At 39.2% G+C, this 16113-nt stretch overlaps 1 protein-coding gene across 4 annotated transcripts in view; it reads right to left on the reverse strand.

The window, feature by feature from the left end:
- The window catches only part of LOC128256875 (metabotropic glutamate receptor 2), a 91001-nt gene that overhangs the window by 44505 nt on the left and 30383 nt on the right, over positions 1 to 16113 (reverse strand). For all 4 annotated transcript variants that reach the window (XM_052987574.1, XM_052987575.1, XM_052987577.1 and 1 more), the window contains exon 2: positions 5824 to 7311. In XM_052987574.1, coding sequence (XP_052843534.1) covers positions 5824 to 7027 — 1204 coding nt within the window. In that variant the 5' untranslated portion in view covers positions 7028 to 7311. The remainder of the gene's footprint in view (positions 1 to 5823; positions 7312 to 16113) is intronic.

Genomic DNA, 16113 nt, shown 5'->3' on the forward strand with positions numbered 1-16113 from the left:
TCTGCATTGTCGAAGGACCGGTGTGCAACTGAAATTTTACTGATATCAGACAGGACAACAGGAACCGTGTGCTAAACTCAGGACACGACAGGGGTGTTCTAAAAGCGTAGCACAGTTGAGTCGCCTTCGTGCCGCCACTCGGCTCAGCTCATTTTCGTGTCCTTTGGCAGCCCCCGGGCTAGTAGAATTTATGAATGGAACAAACACTTGTTAGCATGCGCTTGGGGAAGGTTTTTCTGTTATACCACATAACTGGCATACTGTCATACGCGGAGGGGCAAAGGGGACCCGTCTGGACATAGTCCTGCGGCCTTTAATTCCGTCTAAACTCATCCCCCACCACGAACAATTCATTTCGACAGTTCGTCGCTTACGCCCAACAACTATTGGCTTTTCATGGATTCGCTAGTTTTTCCGCTGTTTGCCATCCGCGCCATTGTATGCGCGGTTTCATAAAATTCCACCAAATTGATTCTCGTGCAGGCGACTGGGCATTGCATAAAACATAAACGTTATTGCTGAAAATACCATTTAAAACGGGAACTCAAAATTTTAAAATCATAAATAGCCTTTATGTCGACGTTCAAAATGGAATACATTGTTATTCACACTGCCAATCACTTATCGAAATTCTCTAAATTAAAATAAGCTTACAAATTTCGTTTATCAAATATCTCTTTCTAATTTTATATATCATAATACATTAGTTTCATATGTATTTTTTTTAAATCGTTGTTGTACATGTAGTACAGTTAATTAAAACAAGAAAGGAAGCAAACTTCGGCAAGCCGAAGTTTATATACCCTTGCAGCTACTGCAAAAATAAAATATTCTTGAAAACATTAAAATTATGATTTATTTGCGTGTATGTTTAAAAGCATTGAAGCATTGATGATTTGCAGATCAATTTATTTGAGTTCCTATGGCAGCTATAAGATACCGTTTTCCGAATTTAATAAAATTAAAAGCGTATTTCTGAACTGTCAAATAATTAAATAATCAAAAAGAATTATTTAGAAGGAAGCAAACTTCGGCAAGCCGAAGTTCATATACCCTTGCAGCTAATGCAAAAATTAAATATTCTTGAAAACATTAAAATTAAGATTGACTTGAGTGCATGTTTAAATTGAAGCCATGATGATTTGCAGCTCAATTACTTGATAGTTTTCATGGCAGCTATATGATACCGTTTTCCGATTTAAATAAAATTAAAAGCGTAATTCTGAACTGTCAAATAATAAAATAATCAAAAATAATTTCGAAATAAAATTACAAAATAAAAAAGTTAAATTGCTTTAATTTTTTTATTTTTTCATGCAGATAGCTCTAAAACTGAGGGACTAGTTTGCGTAGAAACGGACGGACAGACGGATCTGCTGATCAAGAATATATATACTTTATAGGATAGGAAATGTCTCCTTCACAGCGTTGCAAACTAATACCGTAAAACCGTGTCGTTATAAGAGTGATCCATAAATCAAGAATAAAACACATTTTTGCAGTAAAAGGAAATTTTTTTTTCTCACTACTGCAAGAATAGAATTCATATTTGTTTGCATCTTTATTCTAAGTCTCAAGTCCTTTGTGGAAATTGTTAAGAACAAGTCAACAGAAAGTAAATCTTCTAGTTCCGAGATAAACAACAATTGCCGCAAGGCAATCGGAAGAATAGCAATAGCAGAAGGGCCAACAACTCGCAACTATAAAATAGTTAGGTGGGGCCATCAAAAGAGCAGAAAATTTGGAGGTGGAGCACTGCAAACTGAAAGAGGCGAATGAAACCACTCAAAAAGCCAACAACATCTCGTTATTGCTGTTACCAGTATCTCGGCCAAAGGGCAGATAAAGGAACACGAATCAGGCAACTTACATTGCAGCCTATAAGGAGCTACACTTTTCCCGGATATCCCAGAAATGCAGGACGAACTTTTTGAGTGGTCGGCACTCCCAAATGAACCCAGCGAAGCTCCAAATCCTAATTGAAAACTTAAACAGAATCAATTTAGGTTATTTCAGGGCAAAAATTTCAAATCTCGAAAGTAAAGAATTCCAATAAAATGTGTGTGCCCACCAAGCACACCAATTATACCCATCAGAACTTGAGTAAAAAGTCAACCGAAGTGGGAATGAATATAATTCTCAGCTTAGCCAGCTTAAAGGCACACAAATTAAACAGACACAAGAAACTAGACAAAGCCTGCCCAAAATCCTGGTTAAAAGTCAAAACACACAGGCACGCACAAAGCCACATATGTGCGAAAGTCTCAGGGAAGTCGCAAACAGGAAGAAAAAGGCCGACAAAAACGAGGCAAGACAATGGAGGAAAAAACACCGAAAATCGGGACAGAAAAAACTTTCAGCCAAACAGGCAGCAGCATCTCAACCGAAGGCAGAAGGCAAAAAGCTCCGGTTTCGCAGGAAACGGAGGCAGAGGAATCCTAACAGGCATAGAAAGGATAATGCGCGGCATGCGGAACGCATAAGCGGCAAATTCCATTAAGTGGCAACAACACAGCCGCCAGATTGGGGGCTTCCCATCGAATTGAAACGATATGAGCAAAAAGGGCACCCTACGTCCAGGGTTGACACAGCGCTTCATGGGAGATAAATTTTTTGATGGCTCCTTTGATGGGGATGCGTGGCCACCCGCCCTGCGGATATGATATGAAAGTGAGTGGCACGCGGGTTTGGCGAATATAAAAATTCAATTTACAAGTAACTGGGCAAGTAGCTACGGCACAGATTCGGACCAAGATGATTTTCCGGGATGAGATGATGACCACCGAGCATCGTGGGTCGTAAAGAATCTTTAGGACAGCATAAACAATTTATATGTTGAGTGGCCTTCAAATGGTTTAATGTCCCAGGGCAAAGATGCTGGACAAGATTGGTTATCGTAAAGCCCGAAATAGATGTGATATGCATTTTATAGATTTTAAGGATATCCCTTTATGCTTTTCTCCGAGTGTCCCAAAAGGTGTCCCAAAACTCAAACCAAATTGCTGGGATTTCTAGCCAGGACACAATCCACACAAAAGCTCATTTTCTGTTATACACCAGGCTACGCATTACATAGCTTCCACACAACTCAAATTCTAATCTCAAGACCACGAGAAATGCCAGAACGGCGTTTTTGATTGACACTTAACATGGCTTATTGCGACATCCGTATTAACATTCTCTCTACAGCCGCTAACTGTCCAAAAATCTGCGCTTTTTCAAGCGATACAAATATTTTCGGTTTTTAGGCGTGTATTTTTAAATAACTATGTCTGGTGTAAACCAATTTTACAGCCTCTATCAATTATTCCTATAACAAGTATTATAAATTTGAAGAACAATCTATTTTTAGTTAAATAGCTGTCAATAGCACTAAAAACAGGTCAAAAAAACTTATTTACAAACCGGTCCATAACAAAAATTTTGAATATTATTTGCTTATCATTTGGGAGTCCAACTGTACCGGAAAATCAAGTTTTTATCTTTAAAAGATTTTGTCGATTTAAATTTGTAATTGAGTATTTGCTTCAAGGCAATAATTAAGTTCAGTACATAATGTTGCAAAGAAAAAATCTTAAAAAAGGCATACCTAGAAATTTTATTAAAAGCTTGTTAATATGTAATGAAAATTTCAGAGAACCCAACAGTTGATTTCAACTTGTTATACATAACATTATTGCTTTGAATTATTTTGGAAGTGCTCAGTGTTCCTTTGCACAAAAACTGTTTGACAAACAGACATTCTAGATTCGAAAAAGTCAATACTAATATTGCCGGAAGTGGGCGGATTCACAAACAGAAATGACTCCATTTTCCTGGGGTGCTTCAACAATTGATTTGGATTGAACTTAAACAGGGAACTTGCGTGTATGTTGGCGAACCATTTGCATACAAACAAAAAAAAACAGCCCTTCAATCGCTTTTTTAATCGGAGCTGAAAGTGGCACGCAATGGTATTCAACAGTTGTTAGAGGTAATAATGCTAATAACTGGGCTATGCAGCTGTACAAACTACATTTTAAATTTGTGTAGTGAATACTCGGCTTTCAATGTTTTTATGCACAAGGCTATCTTTTGAATTCTGAATGACCACAAGAGCCTGCAATAAGCCAAGCGCAGTTAAAGTTATTGAGAGGCTGATGAAAAATTGATGTACTACAGGAAATTTATTTACCACTCACAAGAAACACAAATACTGGAATAAATTTAAACCGTTTCAGTGCTTTTCATTTGCATTTCACACTCGTTTATTTCAGGCCATTTAACTGCGTTTTTTAAATATTCTTTTCTTTGGAGATCGCTTGTTTGGACACAGCCATTCAATAAATTTGATTGACGGGCTTTCAGCATGTGTAAAAATTGTGATTTCTGGCATTTTTTTTCAGAAACATTGCCATCAGTTTAATGAATTTCTGGGCTTAACAAAAATAAAGCAATATATTGATGCCTTTATTAGCAGTTACAAAAATTAAAAAGTATATAATGTATACTGCGGAAAATTAGTCAAATAACAAAACGCCCATAGTCAAAATATTTATTTTAACATTTAAGTAGGAAATCAATACACAAATAGATTTTTACTTTATTCGTTTGAATAAAATTAATTGCACTTGCTAAGCCAATGAGAATAGCCTGTACAAGCAGAAATAAAACTGTATGCTAATTTATGACCTGTCACACAAATCTAAATAACACGCGTAATTTAAGCAACAAATGTAGCCAGTAGGCAGAAACGGCAAAAATGAAAGCGACACATTTTTAAATGGCAAAGTTACAAATTTATTCAAACAGTGTTAAACTTTTCAAAAGAAATATTTGTCAAAGTTAAGTCTGACCCCCATACCATTTAAGGTAATTTATCTTTTAAAATTGGTTCTTTTTTTTATTAAACAAAAAAAAAAAAAAAAGGTCGCTTGAAATCAGAGTAATAAGTACATCTAAAAAGACAAATGCAAATTTATTATCAATTAATAATATTAATTTGTCTTAAGTTTAAGTATTATTTTATTTACGTTTTACCAGAATATTCAGGTTTTTAAGATTATTAGAAATTATATTATATTAAATAAATCTTAAAAATGAAAAACGCAAGGTAAAATATCTAAAGTATTTGAACTAATGTGAAAAGAGTGGATTAAAAATGGGTTCTAAATGGGTCATTGTGAAACCAGCTTTTAACTTAGTATAATATACTTGGTTTTAACTTCTGTTTTATCTGTGTAGATACGATATAATGAAAAAAATAAAACGTATGCAATACTCAAATTAGAGAAAGCAAGAGGTCAAATTCTAATAAATGGTTTTTCATAGACCCCACCTCTAAATAAAATGTATAATTTTAAATTTAAGTGATTTTTGTGAGCAATTGCCTTGTAAAATTTAAATAATTAATTAATTTAAATAATTAATTGATTAATTTTTTAAAGACAAAGGACGTATTATTTAGTAAATCTATTAAAAGTGTTTGTTAGAAAAAAAAATTATGTAACTCCAATTATATGGGCTTTAGCTTATGGAACATAATTTTGTGTGAGACTTTTACTCAAGACCACCCAAATATTCGGAAAAGTACAAATGGCTTGTGGAAGTCTAAAAAAGTTTTTAGTAGAGTTTGGACTTTTCATATTGCCCCTAAGTAATCCCATACCCTAATTGTAATTGAGATAAAATACTTAAAGTTTGCCCAAAGCCTTACCAATTTCATTACGGTTTTTTAGATGACTTCGTAATGGAGATAAAATAGTTAAGGCTTTACCAATTTCGTTATGTTTTTCCAGATGCAAGCGGATCAATGGAAACGGCGACAATGAAAATATCACTTACCTTTGATAAAATCGACGGCCATTTCCAGGCCGTAGGTGTCCTTGTCGCAGTCGTCCAGCAGATGGGCGCCCAGCGTGACGTTCGGCAGCAACTGGTGCTTGTTGACCTGGTCCAGGGTGTAGAGCATCGCCTCCAGGGCCTGGATGCCGCCCTGCGGCATGATGGGGCCGCAGGTGATGCTGTCCTCGCGCGAGTGGACCATCATCAGGCCGCCCAGGATGACGTCGCCCTCGAGCACGGCGGCGTGCTTAACTGGCCAGCCGGAGGACGAGGTGGCGGACGGGGGCGGACTGTCCAGGGACTTGGCCAAGATCTGGGCCACGCTGCCTGAACCCAGTAGGCGGGGCGTGGGTGCCGGCGATATGGTCGATGTGGCTGCCATCGCTACCATCGATGCTATATTGGCAGTTGTCGGCACCGCTGGCCACGCCTCTGTGGCATTTACATAGTCATGGCTTATTGCGACATCCGTATTCAATTCTATTCCGCCTCCGTCGGCACTCCTGTTGGCCATTTGCGACGCCATGCGCTTAGTTTTCGCCGGCAATATTGCCATGTTTATTTGGCTCGAAATCACTGCTGGTGCAATCTGTTTTTCTATTGTGGCTGGTACATTTACCCGTGCTATTTGTCCAGCTGTTGGACGTGGCAGCAGCTTGTGTTGCTCGGGTGACAGAGATGTTGCTGCTGTAGTTGCTTCTACAGCAGTCACTGCTGCTGCTGCTGTTGCTGACACACCTGCTGATGCTGGAATTGCAGTTGCTGTTGTGATTGCGTCTAGAGTTGCAGCATACCCCATCCTCTTGAGTTCGCTTTGTTTCACCGACTGGTTTCCGGTGGCCAATGATTCCGGAGAATGTGCTGCTGATCCCGAAGCATCAAGGAGCACCGAGGGCGTCCTGCTCGAAGGTATTTGGTTGGCAGGTGTCACTTGCAACTTGGCCGCGAGTGTGGGTGTGGGTGCGGGTGCGGGTGCGGCTGCCACTTCATCTGCAGCTCTCATCTGTCGCTCAGTGGCTTTTACAGTTTTTCCAGGTAATAGCGCTGAATTTAAATTGTCGCTTAATGCGGTGCTGTTCGACCTCCCATCATCGGACACCCCGGCTAATTGCTGCTGGTACTGACTGCTCACCAGCAATGGTTGCTGCTGCTGCTGCAGCAGCAACATCAACGCGAGCAGCAGCAGTTGCTGTTGCAGTTGCATGGTAGTGCCCTGTGCAATACGGTGGGCGATCAGTGCGGCAAGGACATCAGCAGTTTGGCCCGGCACAACAGCCTGAAGGACAGGACGAGGGCCAACGCATTTGTTTCCCGGCACCAGCGTTTGGTTAAATTTCAATTAAGTCTCGACAGCCACCGAAAAATGTGTCTGGCCAACAACACGCGTTTTAATTAAGTTTGACTCGCCGCGCTGAAATTGATGTGGCTGCTAATTTGCGAGCACTCCCGGCCAGAACGTTGTTATGGGTTGCCAACTTTGTTGCAAAACTGAAAAATAAAACGCAAGTGAAGACTCAAGTTAGCCAGGATATAAGTAGTAGAAAAAAAAAGACAGGGAGCCGAAACGGATGGTAAAGTGAATTATTAATGTCGGTAGTTAAGCGAATTTAATGAGGAGTGAAAATATGCATAAAATGGGCAGACATTTGTTTTTTTTTACAGCTCCAAGAGCTTAATTTTTGGCCAAACTGCTCGCTGGCCAAGAGGGAAATTTAAGCCTGAGTAAATGCTGTGGCGAAGTGAGAATAAATGAAGCTCTTAAGAGCTTAAGTTACGGAAATCATTTTTAAAACAGTTCAGTCCATCTAAGCAGACTTTTTCTCAGTATTTATGAGCTTAATATAAACTATATTCGGATATGTGTTGAATACAGTATGTCTGTCTTTAAAGTTTTATATATTTTGTGGTTTTTATATGTGGCTATTATTCACCACAGATTGTCTGCTACAATACATACACAAAATAATATACACATATGACCAATTTGATAAATTGGTTTTTCATGCTTATACATATTTAACAATATAAGAGTACCAAATAAATTGTGTAATAAAATGAGTGGAAAACTGTTTTCTAATCATATTATTTTGTCCCATTTACCAGCTTAATGGAAATGCAAAAAAATGATTGACTATTATTTGTGAAAAGTTTTTAAGCAATCTTAACTCAATTTCTACATGTCATATGCCTTGTCTGTTTATTTTCTGCGTTCCATTGTTTGGCCCTTCTTATTTATCAATATCAATCCCCACGGCAAATGGTCCAATGGATGTCAGCCCAAAGTGATGAGATTAATTACATTTTGGTATCAGGGATATTGGGGAAACAGAGATACTGGGACCAACATTTTCATTAGTTGCGCCGTCCGTTAACTTACGGCCACGTTTCGGCAATTTGTGGCAGACCCTCTTCTCGGCAACCCACACATCTTGTCTATTTTCACATGCCAGTTGACACTTATTTTGGGGCGTGTGTCCGAATTCACCCAGGCAGGCGGCCACATTCTGCAGCTATTTTGGTCGGCCAAAGTCAACAAATTTGGTGATAGGCGAAATTGTGGCACGAAAGGCATTAAAGGTTATCCTACGGCTTTTATTAAATATATTTGCCTCTGGGTAATTGTAAAAATAAACGCCCAAACTATTGAACGATAAATCTGTAAAAATGGCAAGCCAGCCAACCCCAAGAATTTTGCTTGCCTGGCTAATTGGATCATAACTAAACGACTACATAAATGCATCGGCCTAAGCCCAAGACCATCGAAAATCCATTAAAGGGAATCATTAAGCGGCGACAAAGTGGCTAATTGGTGTCGGCCCAGTAGCTGAAGTCCTTTTGTCAGGCATCCTGCTATCTAATTAGCCCCCTATAATTAACACAAATACTTTGATTAGATTGACCGGCCCTGCAACTAAACATCCGGCTAAGCCGGTTGGCATGGACTTCAAAAATGCTGGGTGGGTGTGTGGAAGTCCATTTCCGGTAAATGATATTTTCGCTAGCCATTTTTTCTATCTATTCAAGCAGGATTTCCTTATTTGCTGACACAGGACAAACAGCCGCCTTATGCCTACCCACTTTTCTGTTTGCTCACATTTGTGTGAAAAGATCTTACTGGAACTTGTTTACATTTGCAATGGACTGCAAAAATGGAATATAAGTGGATATACATTTTTAAAAGCATACTTCATTGAGTTTATCATTTTTCTTTTGCCTAATCGCTCTGATTTGTAAGCAGAATTTCGAAATTGTGTGGGCTCAGGGAAATCTAATTTATTACAATTTTACGAGGATATTTCCGTTACAAGGACAAAAGGCTCCTCTGAACCCTGCAATCGCTTTGCGCTCGTTATATGGAACACATGCAGACAGCCATTCAGGTAATGACGGTGTTTCAGTTTCTGCCCATGATTTTTTATGCGCAAATTATGCACAAAGTTCAGCTGAACGCAAGACCCCAAAAAAAGGGCTGCGCAAAAATGTAAAATTAATGACCACCTTTCCCTAGCGCCTATCCCTACGTAGTCGGCTCTCAATTTGAAATATTATTTATTAACCCGGCCATAATGGCTGGCGCGTGATGTGACTGAATTGCCGGACTGGCGGCTGACCACTTAAAGCCCGATTATCCATAATGAATATGCTATCCGAGCGTTACGCAGGAATTTCGCATTAAATATTAACAATGTGTGCGCAGTCATTTATCAACACGCCTGTGGGCGCGCTTTAAATTTGTAATGAGCTCTCAAGTCAGTCAGTCAATGGCCTGCTGGTACTTTACAAAAATAAATTAAATCTATAAATATGCAAGTGCCAATCCCAGATCCTTTAAATTACTCCAGTGGTTCTCATTACACTCACAAAACAAAATTTTTAGTACAAAAATAGGTACGTATATACATTTTTTTTAATAATCTTAAGCTTTCAAAATAATTTTAAATTCCGTTATTTTGTAATTATTTGTTCTATTATTTAATGATTTTTTACATAAATATTTTGTTTTGCGGAAATCACAAATCACATATTTTACACAAAAATTATTCTGAAAACACAATTTTATTTAAGATTTTTTTTAAGTTCTAATAAATTTTTAAAAAGAAAATTAATATTTTATTATACGTGTAGGACCTTAATCAAGGCGTGAAATGTAATTTATTCTGCCGCACGCAATTTGGTCAACCATTTCTTTGACTTGTCCAAAAGTTTTTCCCATTTTTTCATACTCGTTTAATTTCATTTGTTATCACTTTTATTGTTTTGCCAATTAAAAAGTTGGAACATTTATTTTGCGCGCTTTCAGTTAGCCGTCTTCGCGACCGAGCGATGCTAAAAAAATTTTAAATACGATTTTAAGCACTTCGGTGACAATCAGAGAACGTGAAAAAGTTTTAAGCCAACTTTTAATTAGTGGCGTCCAACATGCACCAACCAAAATCCGCCGTAGTGTGCCTGAGTCCCCGGTGGGCTAAGAACGGAGGCGAAAGCCGGAGCTAATTTTCTATTCATGCACATCATCGCTGGCATTAAGCTGGTCTTTAAAGTTTGCCAGGTCAACGATGGCTTTATGGCTTGCTCTACAAGTTGGCTTAAATGGCAGTGGGTCACTCAGTGAGTCGCACTTATCACAGCCCCACTTCATACCTCCTGTCAGTTGGCCAGAATACTTGGCTACTGTCCACATAAATCAGCCAATATCGCTGCCAACTCTTTAGAACTTTTAACTCGCTGGTCTTCGGCTTTCAGTCAGGGCCAACTAAAGCCATGCTAAATTCCATGAGGTTTTATTTGAGTTTTCCAGTTGAAAAGCTTCTGGTCAGTGGCGCCAAAAATTGCGACACGCGCACCAACACTCAACCCCCTTTGTTCGCCCCCCAAATGTCCTATCCGGCAGGACTTAGTGCCGACCGTTTTGCCGGCCATAAAGCGATACATCGCTGGCGGCATTCCTCGCGGCCGTTTCGGGGCCAGTAGTAAACAAATTAATCCCATTTCGCCAGTGAGCTGGTGGGCCGAACGGGAGGTCGGTATAAATTAAGTAATTAACTCGATTGTGGGCTCCTACTTGGGTTAATTGATGCTGTGTCAATGCGTTTATACGCGCTCTTTCCTCTATCTACTGTTTAATTAATTTGTTTTGGAAACTTGCGATATTTGAAATTACAATCTGAGCGCGCACACATATGGTGCAAAGCGAAAATAATCTACAGAGTATTAAGATTTCATAAGTGGATTACGTGAAGTGCAGAAAAAGCGAAGCAAATTAATCAAACTTAATCGCATTTCGCCGACAAAGCTCAAAATAATTTGCAGCACACCGGGCGTATGGGTAACGCAGTCGACGAGTGCCAGCAGCCCGGCCCCAAATACTTTTAAGTGCTCCGCACGAGAGGACTCATTACGGAAATTGCTTTACACAGACCGAAATGAGCTCCGGCACATTCCGCATTCCAGAAGCTCCGAGGCACCAGTCGTCGAGGAGGCAATCATATGCTTATTGAAGTGGGACGCCGTCTTCGCTTTCGGTTTCACTTTGTCAAATGAATAAGTAAACAAAAGACTGAGTCGGGAGCCTCGAAAAGAATTGACCGACAGGTTAAAGCCCTGACATACTGCATTCTGTTACAGGACGTGGTTTTAATGAACAATTCAATGGGAAAGGTGGGGCATACGATAAGGATGGCAAATAACGATATTCAATAAGGTAAGAATTTATTTGTAATTTTTAGATTTTTTCTTCTTTATAAAAAAAGTTGCTTGATTTAACATACAAAAAGTCAAGTCAATCAATTTAACCATTTTTTTTTTGTATGGCCTTGGAAACAATATTACCTATTTTAAATAAAATATACCAAAATATATTCTAATGCTCGGTTTCCTCTCAAGTAAACGAAATGCAAGAGACTTGTGTGACACTCCATAATGCGGTGCTGTTTGGGACAAACAGAATCTTAGGTTTCCTAGAAATCTCTGAAGACCTTAATGTCGCTGAAATGTAACCTTTTAAAATGGTGCTTCAACGTAAATTTGTACCATTTTGGTTCGGTTGAATGAGTGTTCTATTATATCTTTAAAGTGGAATACGTGGAAACTGGTTTGACGTTTGACATTTTATAACATATTGCTTTTCAAACTAACCTCTTTGCCTGACATACAAATATTGCCCTAAAATTCTTGTTAAAATGCAAGCTACGTTTCAAATTCCACCGCTAACGTCAAGTTCATTAAGGGTCTTAGCACCCGATATTAAACTAATTTAAATTAAACTAAAATGCAGCTCAGCTAGGGAGTGCACTCTCTAAAATTGTTCCGAGAATCATATGTATGAAAACACATGACTTGGGCGTATCGGCTTTTTCTTGCCCATGCGAACAACCTCTTTTCGGTCCACATCAAGCCCACTGTGCTGTCTGTCAGCGATTGAGGAAAAACCGTCAAGACAGGCCTTCAAGGAGAATGAGAGACTTCGGCTGCCAGACAAAACGTGGAAAACTCCCCCCACAAGCCGCCCATATCTGGTCTTTTTTAATCCTCGTCCATGGTTTTCTTTTTTTTCCGAGATCCTGCCTCTTCCTGTTGACAGAGCGGCTGTTTGTTTATTGATTTTGTGTTTCTTTTTTTTGGCGGTGCGTGTATATGGAGATTGGCACTGATAGCAGTCGAAATGATATACATATACACGCCACATTAAATGGATTATTTAATGTTGTCACTCACGTACGTATGCCAAGCAAATGATGCGTGCAGCTGATAGACCCCGCAAGTCCGCGACAAAATCTTCCTTGGCTCGACACTGGGGCACACAATGTTGCCACGAATGCCCCGAATGCCCCGATTACACCGGAGGGAGCCATCTCCATTTGTTATGTGCCCCGTCGCTTCGATTCTTGAACGAAGGAGGTTAAAGTTGATTGTGCTTGAAATTGGTCGCTTTCACTGTATGCCCCACTTGGTTACTCATCTTAATTGCGGGTTTGCCAAGCACCCGGCTTCATTTACCACGACCTTCGGTGTATTTTTAACAAATGTACTGCCTAAGGATATCTGAAATTGCATACTCTCTTGTTAAACAACAAACCAGCGAGAAGGAGATGTATCTTTAAGTGCATCAACTTGTTTAATTTACTGTTATCAAAATAAATTCTATAATTTGGGCATTTAAAAACGTATCTAAAATCTTTTAATTATATTATATTTAATTCTGTTTTTTTTTTAATTATATTTGTTTGCATTATCACGCATTTAAATTGCATTTAAATTCAATTTAATTTAAAGTATGGTAAATAATGGTATATATATACAATAAAATATGCTAATTACAATACATACATATATAATTTCCAACTCATTTGGCCAGTTATTTAAGTAGAATTTGCATGTTAAATTCAAACCACAAATTAGAAATTATGCAAACTGAATGTAATAGACAGTGAAAGGATTATAGCTGTGTGCAAAATCAAGAACTGGTTTATGGAAGCTTATTCCGCTTCGTTTGCCTTAAAGATTCAGTATTGACTAGTCTAGCCTTTTGGCCCGGCTTATCAGCCATTTAAAATGATGGTCGGCAGCTTGCTAATTAAGCCTGGCCCCAGGGCCCAGACTTGATATTTCAGCCATATCGGGGAAATCACTCATCTGCCTGCGATTATAATTAACCGTATTATTCAAGTTTATCGAGTGCGCACTCCACCACACACGCCTCAATAAATAATAGCAGCACAGACGGAAAAACAGGAATGGCTGGAAAAAGAAGAGCGGTTGTGGCCTAAGCCACTTTGGGCTTAGCTCTTGATCTACGAGTTGTAGGCCAGCTAATGCCATACATATCCCCCTACGATGATGTTCGCACACGCGTTTCAGCCAAGAGTCGCGCATTTGTAACGCAAATAAGGATGAAAAGCGGGGCCAAACTTCAAGCAGGAGCTTACTAAATCAAAGGACCCCTTCATAAATAAATAATGCGGATTAAGGCACTTAAGCTGAAGGAATTCCGTATGCTTATATAAGCACTTGAAATTGCTGTCAGGCTTTCTCAAAAATGTTTGGCTCCGATTGCACAAAAGCGCATCCTGTAGCCAATTGTAAGGCAATTTGGGAGCTCATTAGTGCAGAATGTTTCTCTTCCGATGAATGGCAGAGAGCAAACCAAAAGCTGGCTTTTTGCAGAACCAAATTCAAAACTAATCCCATAACAATCAAATGCAAATACAGCTGCAGCTGCAAGAAAGATTTTGGCAAGGTTTGCCAAACTCTGAACTAGCCAATTATGGCGCCCAGATAGAAACCATTTCGGTAAGCAAAAACCGAAAGCTTTGTTTTTGTTTATTCCTATTTTCACTTTATTAAAAGCCTGCAAAAGCAGCTCGTGCGGCGTTCATCTTACTCTCAACAATTGGCCATTTAATGCCAGCCTTGGACGGCTTTAAAGAGCCGTAAAGGCGGCGATGCAAAGCTGTAATAATAAATATTAATGGCTGCTGGGAATGGGAAAACCCCAATGGCCACCACTTCCGAGGCCCAAACTTGGTTTCCATTCGCTGTTAAAATATTTATTTATTCACGCACCCGCAGCCCCGGGGCTTAATTTGCACTAGAGCACTTATTGTTCTTAATCTGCTCATGGAAAATTTAATTAAAGCAATGGTTTCGGATGGGGCGAATTCAATTTATGATAGGGTCTAGCATCAATCATGCATATCCTGCGACAACAGGGCGTTCCCAAGGCCACGCCTCGCTGCCCATCGCAATATCCTTAAGGTCCTTAAGTTTCTCCAGGCCCCCAATCCTAAATGGCCAAAAGTCCTTCGAGCATGAAAATGTTGCAAATGGCATTTTGTGTGCGCAGACCCTACACATCGGCCATCTCATCCGAATTTAATATACTTTCAACACTTTAAACAGGAAACGTCCTCGCATAATTGCTGTGTGAAGGCGCAAAGGGCATTTTAATTAAGTAAGCTGGACTGGCAAAAGTACCTAGACAGGCAGTGTGAAATGGCTAAGAGACTACGTGATTGCCATTTTCCAGTTTAATCAGCTGGAACTTTTCAGTCATGACATTCAAGTTCGGAGATAAAAATTACAAAGGCTAAGCGAAGTTTAAAGTTTTAAGTCCATCAGTAAGCCTCAAATAACAACAAGGATAACAATTTTCGAGGAACTTTCCAAAGATCTCAGGGAAACTATTTAACCTGACCCACAAAAGTCTGTCCAAAAGACTTCAAACTAATTTTCCATCTATTCTTCCAGGCATTAAGCTTCGAAACTTAATGTAGACACCCATATAATCTGAAGGTCGCTTTCTGGTTAAGTTGTGACAATAACTCTGACCAAAACGGGTTTGAAAGTTATTAACAACAGCTTATCTCTTTTCGGGCTGACCCCCATTATAGTTATTGCGTCAAACTCCAGGTTAGCCATGAAAAACTTTTCCCGAAAAGTGCATTCTAAAGCTTTTCCTCTCAAGTTTAATTCCATTGCACGTTTTGCTCTCGTTATTTTGCCCAATGACCCAAGACTAATGAGCTAGGTTTAACCCAAAAACAGTGCCATTTGGCAAACTAACGTACATAAGTCCGAATGAAATGAAATTTCCGTGAACTCATGAAAAGACGGCCACTCTCCAAATATGTAGTTGGCTCATTATAGCTAAGTGCTAAAGTTCTTTGTAAAAACAGATTTTCCAAATGATTTCGAGTTTTTGTACTAAAAAAAGTTCTAAGGTTCTGTGTAAAAGCTGATTTTACAAATGATTCAGAATTTGTGTTCTGTTCCAATTACACCGAACATGGTAATTAATAAAGTATTTGACTTTAACTAACTACACAGTTTAGTTTATAGTAAGTTCCTTTTATTGAAAGCTAAAATATTCGGAAATCCCTAGGAGCTTATCGAAAGTTGCGAGCCATTTGCCAAATTTGTTTTATTGAATTTCGATCAATATACATTTAACTTTGGCGTCATTAATTTTTACAACACTCAACGCTATTTCACTTCTGCCTTCTCTTTGTTTGTTTAGAATTTTCATTTTCTGAACGCGCAATTATTTCACCGAATAATTGATTTTTATTAGATCTCAGTCTCGGCGGCAAATTAATTTTCCCCGCCGCCACAGAGCGACAAAACGTCTACGAAGGAGGAGCATCTGTAAGTCATATATAAGCGAGCGCCATTCTTAGCATTGGCCCACGTTTCTTTTGATGCCACACTGCCCCCGGTATTTGCCCTTTAACCCCTGCTGCCCCTGGCCAATAAGGCGAACTCGTGGCCTCTGCCATAAATCAGCTTTGTTGC

The sequence above is a fragment of the Drosophila gunungcola genome (genome assembly GCF_025200985.1).
Source record: "Drosophila gunungcola strain Sukarami chromosome 2R unlocalized genomic scaffold, Dgunungcola_SK_2 000030F, whole genome shotgun sequence".
Taxonomy (NCBI): Eukaryota; Metazoa; Arthropoda; class Insecta; order Diptera; family Drosophilidae; genus Drosophila; species Drosophila gunungcola.